This window comes from Squalius cephalus (genome assembly GCF_949319135.1).
Source record: "Squalius cephalus genome assembly, chromosome: 19".
In the NCBI taxonomy this organism is placed as follows: Eukaryota; Metazoa; Chordata; class Actinopteri; order Cypriniformes; family Leuciscidae; genus Squalius; species Squalius cephalus.
In genome coordinates, this window is record NC_137140.1 from 9,985,049 (window position 1) to 9,991,847 (window position 6,799).

The 6,799-nt window shown below is 40.0% G+C and overlaps 1 protein-coding gene across 3 annotated transcripts in view; it reads left to right on the forward strand.

The window, feature by feature from the left end:
• raraa (retinoic acid receptor, alpha a) overlaps positions 1-2,807 on the forward strand; it is a 198,292-nt gene extending 195,485 nt beyond the window's left edge. For all 3 annotated transcript variants that reach the window (XM_079850712.1, XM_079850711.1, XM_079850713.1), the window contains 3 exons: positions 144-348; positions 1,567-1,725; positions 1,832-2,807. In XM_079850712.1, coding sequence (XP_079706838.1) covers positions 144-348; positions 1,567-1,725; positions 1,832-2,034 — 567 coding nt within the window. In that variant the 3' untranslated portion in view covers positions 2,035-2,807. The remainder of the gene's footprint in view (positions 1-143; positions 349-1,566; positions 1,726-1,831) is intronic.
• Positions 2,808-6,799: the final 3,992 nt, after the last annotated feature.

Here is a 6,799-nt window from a genome sequence, read left to right on the forward strand (position 1 = left end):
AAAGTATGTAAAAGTGCACTACTTTTTCACAAAGGTTGATCCATGCATTTTCTCCACTATCCACCACTGTAGAATTTCCATCATCCCAGTTTAATATGCAGAGTTAAGTCCAACACGCCTCCTCTCTGTTTCACTGCTTTTAGATTTTGAGGATCTGTACCCGCTACACGCCTGAGCAAGACACCATGACTTTCTCTGACGGGTTAACGCTGAACCGAACGCAGATGCACAACGCTGGCTTCGGTCCGCTAACAGACCTGGTGTTCGCCTTCGCCAGTCAGCTAATACCGCTAGAGATGGATGACGCAGAGACGGGACTGCTCAGTGCTATATGCCTGCTGTGTGGAGGTACACACACTGTATTCTGACTTACAGTTTTACACCTGTTAAATAGACTGTTATATTTACATATAATTGTGTACATATTATATATATATTTATTTATTTATTTATTTTGTCATTGGCTATTCCAAACATACAAAGTGTCTCATGTCTTTTGATACATGGACCTCTAGTGCCACACAGTGTGTGATGGTGGTATTGCACTCGCAAATACTGTGTATGAAAAAAGAAATGAGGTTGTTTAAAAGCGTGAATCTCATGTAAACATGTCCAGGTCATATTTAACTAGAAACTTTATATATAAGGCATTATAAAAGTATTTTTAATGCATTAATTATGCCTTGTAATGCACCTTATACGGCATTGCATGGTCTTGTGTATATTTGTAACCACAGTTATTATACATTATAATACTAATCTATTCATTGAACACAACTTTAGAAAGTATAATGCATCAAAACACATGGCAAACAACCAATTTCAGATGTAACAATGAATCTGCAAATGTAATGCATTTTAACTTTGGTTACAATTGTTTATGAAAAATACATTATGAATACATTTATAATGCATTACGCATAAAGGCTTTAAGTAAAGTGTTAACAAAATGGTGTTTTACATAAAAAAAAAAACTTTTATAAAGAGTATATAAATACTTTAAATAATATATAACAGTAGTATACAATAAATATTTTTACAGTAAAAATGTTTTTCTCTTAAAAAGATCAAAAGCTGTAAAATACATACTAAAAAGATTTTATAGATATTTTGCTATTTCAAGAATATAACAGCATATAGGTATCATAATGTATTCTGTAATATTAATATTTTCTAGTTTTTTTTTTGTTGTTGTTATATTTTTTTTTTTTTTTCATTCATGTTTGTTGGAGAAAATGCTATTGAGTGCAGAATAGGTAATGTCACAATGCAAAAAATCAAACGGCATTAGGCACGTTTTTTTCTTTTTTTTCTTTTTTTTCTTTTGATACTGGGATGAAAGTGACCTGGGCTGCGTTTCCTAAAAGCCTCGTGAGCTAAGTTGATCTTAGAAACCATTGGTATCAATTGTTCTATGATCTACTTCGGATTTCGATGCTTTTGGGAAACGCAGCCCTGAACATTTTTCACAGGTTTCATGAGATTCACCATCTCCAATATTTGCTGAATTTGTGATATAAGCTCTCATACCACATCCTGTGAGCTGAATATGAATGGTTTGTGCAGATCGGCAGGACCTGGAAGAAGCCGATAAGGTGGATGTTCTGCAGGAACCGCTTCTGGAAGCACTGAAGATCTACGTGAGGAACAGGAGGCCGCACAAACCTCACATGTTTCCCAAGATGCTGATGAAGATTACCGACCTGAGGAGCATCAGTGCCAAGGGTGAGTCAAATTCACTGGCATAATCCTACTCTTTTGTTTTCCTAGACTATAAGAAAAACACATGTGTGACTACTTGAAAACTAAATCCATTTTTCATCTCTCTCAGGGGCAGAGCGTGTGATCACCCTGAAGATGGAGATTCCTGGCTCCATGCCTCCTCTCATTCAGGAGATGTTGGAGAACTCTGAGGGTTTGGAGAGTTCCTCAGGCGGGGTCAGTTCACGGGCCGCCGGCGCCCCTCCAGGCAGTTGTAGCCCCTCCCTTTCTCCAAGCTCCGCCCAGAGCAGCCCACCCACGCAGTCGCCATGACAACCATCATTGCCGTCATCGTCAGCCACTTATCGACTACTGTGTGCCCTCCGCGACACGACAGCAGAAACGTTCAAAAGCACGCGCTCATATTGCCGCCCCTCTGCCCGTGTTCCTCAGAGACTAAAGGGGGAATCAAAGGTGTGTCGCTGGAATTTTGTTGTTTTCTTTCCTCAGACTGTGATTGTATTCCTCCTCGATTTCCCTTTGGATGAAGGGAGGAAGACCGCTGGAGGGTGAAGACAAAAAAAGTGCAAGAATGAATGGACAAACGTATAGAAGGAATTAAAGGACCTTTTCTTCTGTTTCCGATTCTTATGGCCTGGGACTTCTGTTTCCAATGACCAGAGACTGATTTCCTACAAACTAAAAAAAAAAATATATAAATATATAGAGAGAAGACATGGAATGATTGTGATTGAGAACTGAATGAAACATGGACTTGATGTAAAGATGCAAATGTATTTCCTCACTTTTTCCTCTTTATGCCTATGAAAGGGCAAAGAGTGAATTGTTTTATTTCAGACTGATGATGATGTTTTTCATTGAGAAAAAAAAATTTGAAAAGATTATTAATTTTCACTCACAAAATTGTGCACAGAAGATATAAAAATGGTCGCAACAAACAATTTGTGTAATGTGTTCTTCTTGCTCTTGTCTTTAAGCTACTAGCAAATACCTCAATGATTCATTTCATACCATATTTTATTACACTGTGTTTTGCTTAATATTTCAGAAATAAATTACCGAAAAGGTTCTTGCATCAATGAGATTTCTCAAAGTTCTCTGCAAAGTTGTTCTTCGTTCTTCACTCAGGGGTAAACAGGAGTTCTACCGTAAAAAAGTTGTGCAGTGGTATAGCCTTCTGTTTTTCTTGTGTCTGGCCTTGTCGAACTGAGTTAACAAATGAACCTAAAAAGATTTCAGTGTCAAAAAATGTATACAATATTAAAGTCTTCCAAAAAGTTTGCGCTGACTACAAAAACACTTTTGGCCAGATTTTGTTTGAAATTATGCCACACCAGTTCGTTCTTTAAATTTTCAACTCTGCTTGAAGTATACTGAGGCCTTCATTCTAGAGAGCATTTCATTGGACAAAAAGTAGTACACAACTTGTCCTCGAGAAATCCATTTTTTACAAGGGGCATTTTCCTGGTTGAATTTGCACCAGTAGTTGGAACTCTGAAGTGGCGTAAATGCTTACTTGTACGTCCTGCTGCTCTGGTTGTTGTGCAGGACTTTTATTTTGATGGCGCGGTGGACTTTTGTTTTGACGGCTCTGAGAATGCAAGAGCCTGAGCACTCAACACTCCCCATTCTCCATCTTCATTAGTTTATGATCTGTTTAACATTTCTATCTAATATGTTATTAGAACTCTAATACAAAGAGAGTAAACGGCACACGAAAAAGTGTTATAGCATTTGCCGTGTGGTTGATGTCCACTGTCGCTAGCTGAGCAGAAATACATAATCATGTTTCACTTGTTTCCTTCAAAGACATGTTGGATTTCCTTTTTAGCATAAAGGTTAAGAAGTGCCTGGACTTCGGATTCAGTCTATCTATTGTTCCATGTTCTTGGAGTAAATATATAGGCAAAATTTATGGAGTAAATATATAGACTATAAACTGTGTTTACACTGCATTTTAAAAATGGCGAATGCCTTCTTAAATCACTGGCAGTTTCTAATATTGTGCTGGTTCGACCCTTCTCTTAAGTAGGAGCTGATTTAGTGCCCCCAAAAGGCAATCCCTTTCAGTCGGTTCACTCGGTACAACACATGACTATGGGATGTCGCGCCATTGGCTGAAGACACATTGACTGCGTCTGAAAATTGAAAAATGCTGCCTCCGCAAGCAGGATACCAAGGTAGGAAGGTAACAAGGCACGTCCAAATCCAATGATCATGCCACATCTTGTCTCCTGAGATAATTTTATCTGATTGATCTTTGAAGGCAGCATAGATGGATCCTTCGCTGCATTTGATATCCCACAATCCTGTGTGTTCCATTCCCTGACCGTTGAGCTAAAAAACAAAGATGTCGTCTGAAATTTGAGGTTGGTGGTCAGTTTGTGTGTAAAGTGTACATTTTGACCAACTTCTCCCACTTTTGATGACATTTCTAGCAAGAAGTTAGTATTGTAGTAATTCAATATTCAATTGGTTGTCACCAAAGCTCTCTCTCTGTTTTGTTATCGATCATTAAATCGTGACGCTGCCTCAGAAGTCTGTCTGAAATCAGTTTTGTGAGGTATCTTCATGCATAAACGCTGCCTGCTAAGTCATAGCCTGACAGGGCAGCAAAGCAACAAGTCAGCTGGCTAGGTTTTCAGATGCAGCCATTTATTCACGCGTGAAAGGCCAATGACGCATGCTGACGTGGTGGGTCTTACTGTACCTGCCCACAAATACGGTCGCTTGCATAATTTCCCTCATTCTTCAGCTCTTCGCTGTGCTACTAGAACACCATAACACCACATTCATAAGCCCATTGCTTGGGGATCCGGGCAGACACACAGACAGCCTATACAATAGGCAGAGTCGGTAAAGAAGGGTCCGCCCTCATGTGCATATCATGTGTTCGCTGACCAGCAAGCATCATGACATTGCAGTCAGGGACACCATGGTGTCTTCCCTTATGCAAGGACCTGCTGTCCCTCGGCCTGAGTTGTGGTTCCTATGGGCCTACCTGCTGAGAGGGAGAATCTTATAGCAGTGGGGCTCCCAATCAATATCGTGGCCACAATACAGAGTAATAGGGCACCATCGACAAGGGGGCTTTATGTATTGAAGTAGCGCATATTTGGAGCTTGGTGCAGGTGTAACCCCTCCACCCGGGTCCTACTCGCCCCGCTCTGCGCGGGCCTCGAACCCGGGTCTCCGGCATGAGAATCAGGCGCTCTAACAAGGAGGCTAAAGACTGCAGCCTCTAGCATCTGTTGCTAGAGCGACTATTGAGATCAGAGGAGTGAAGTTTTACTCACACAGCGACTACTAGCTGGCCTCCGTTACACTCACCCCCATAAACCTCACTCCCATCTGGGTCTCAGCACCAATGCAACCCCTCCACCCGGGTCCTACTCGCCCCGCTCTGTGCGGGCCTCGAACCCAGGTCTCCGGCGTGAGAGTCAGGCGCTCCAACAAGGAGGTTAAAGACTGCAGCCTCTAGCGTCTGTCGCTAGAGCACCTATTGAGATCAGAGGAGTGAGGTTTACTCGCACAGCAACTATTAGCTGGCCTCCGTTACACAGGCGAAGGTCTTTATCCCCGTATCAGTCCCCAATTGCGGGGATACTGACTTTTTTGCAGGAATTGTTGGAGGAAGGTTGCTCCTATTCCACGTTGAAAGTGTATTTGGTGTCCATTTCGGCTTGTGAGGGCACACCTTCTTGCCATTCGATTCCTTAAAGGGGCTCAGCTTCTTAGGCCAGATACAAAATCAGTGGTGCCGTCATAGGACCTGATTGTCTGTGTGCGAACCTTCATTTAAGCCACTAGAATCTTTGGATCTAAGGATGCCGTCTTATAAAACTGCCGTTGAACGTTCACAAGTTCCCGGCTCTGTGCCCTGTTTGATTTTTCTGCAGATACATTGATCAAACACAGGCTGTGCGCTCTTCTGACCTGCTCTTTTTTTATACTTTGCTAACGTGGTCCTTGGGAAGCCGCTATCTAAATCAAAAAGTGGGTACTTCCGCCAATAGTTATAGGAAATATGAAAATGTTCCTCCAGTGTGAAAGCCCCTCATGAGTACCCTTACTATTTTTGGTCTGTGACTATAAATGTTACTGTAAGTGTCAGTATCTACTACAAGTTAGTCAAATTTAAGTGTAAACTAAAATATAGATGTTAGCTTTAGTGATTAGGGAAACAAAGCTTTTTTAAACTTTCAATCAATTGAACAATTGCTTCGAAAAATTATATTCACTGTTTCAAAGTGCTTGAAAATCCAAACGCTGCTGACGCCTGCTGGTCAGAACAGTGTACATGCAGCTCAAACATGCATAAAATCACCTTTTACAAATCAATTGCAAATGTTTTATTGAAGGTGCAATCTATTAAATGAAAATAACAAATTATCTAATTAAATATAAAAAATATTTAGTCTCTTTATAATATTGTCATATTTTATCAAATTTATCTGAGATCAGAAAAAAATATAGACACTGGTTCATCATGGGTTCACAGAGATGGCCCCTAGATCTTAACCATCGAAATTTTGATATATTTCGAAATGTTTCAAGACTTCAAGATGTAATGAAGCCTTGTTTACTGAAATCATGTGACTTTTGCAGTTTGATACGTGCTCCAAATCACTGGTTCGAAGCAAATGATTCGCAAAAATTTTCAAAGCTTCACTAAGCATGTTTCGAAAGCCCCCATCACTAGTATGCTTCAAAGCTAATAGACATAAAACATTCAAACCTTGAAGCTTTGCTTCGCTTATAGACAGCTGAGGATTTGCTGTTGTTCCACATAGGCTACTGTATAGAAATTTATTTTTAATAAATTCTTCCATTGTTCCAGACTTCAGATGCCCCAACACCTGTGAAGAGATGACTCGAAAGGACTCCTATAGGACTTCAAATTAAGCAAACTCCAAAACAACATGCAAAATTTTCTATATATCCTAATCATGTATTCATTACTTCAATGAGCTCATTGTATCAGCCTTAAAAAAATATTTTTTTTTTTTATTTTTTTTTTTCCAGAAATAAATATATATAAAAATAAGCCAGAGCCTTCAGGCATGAGATCTCTTAG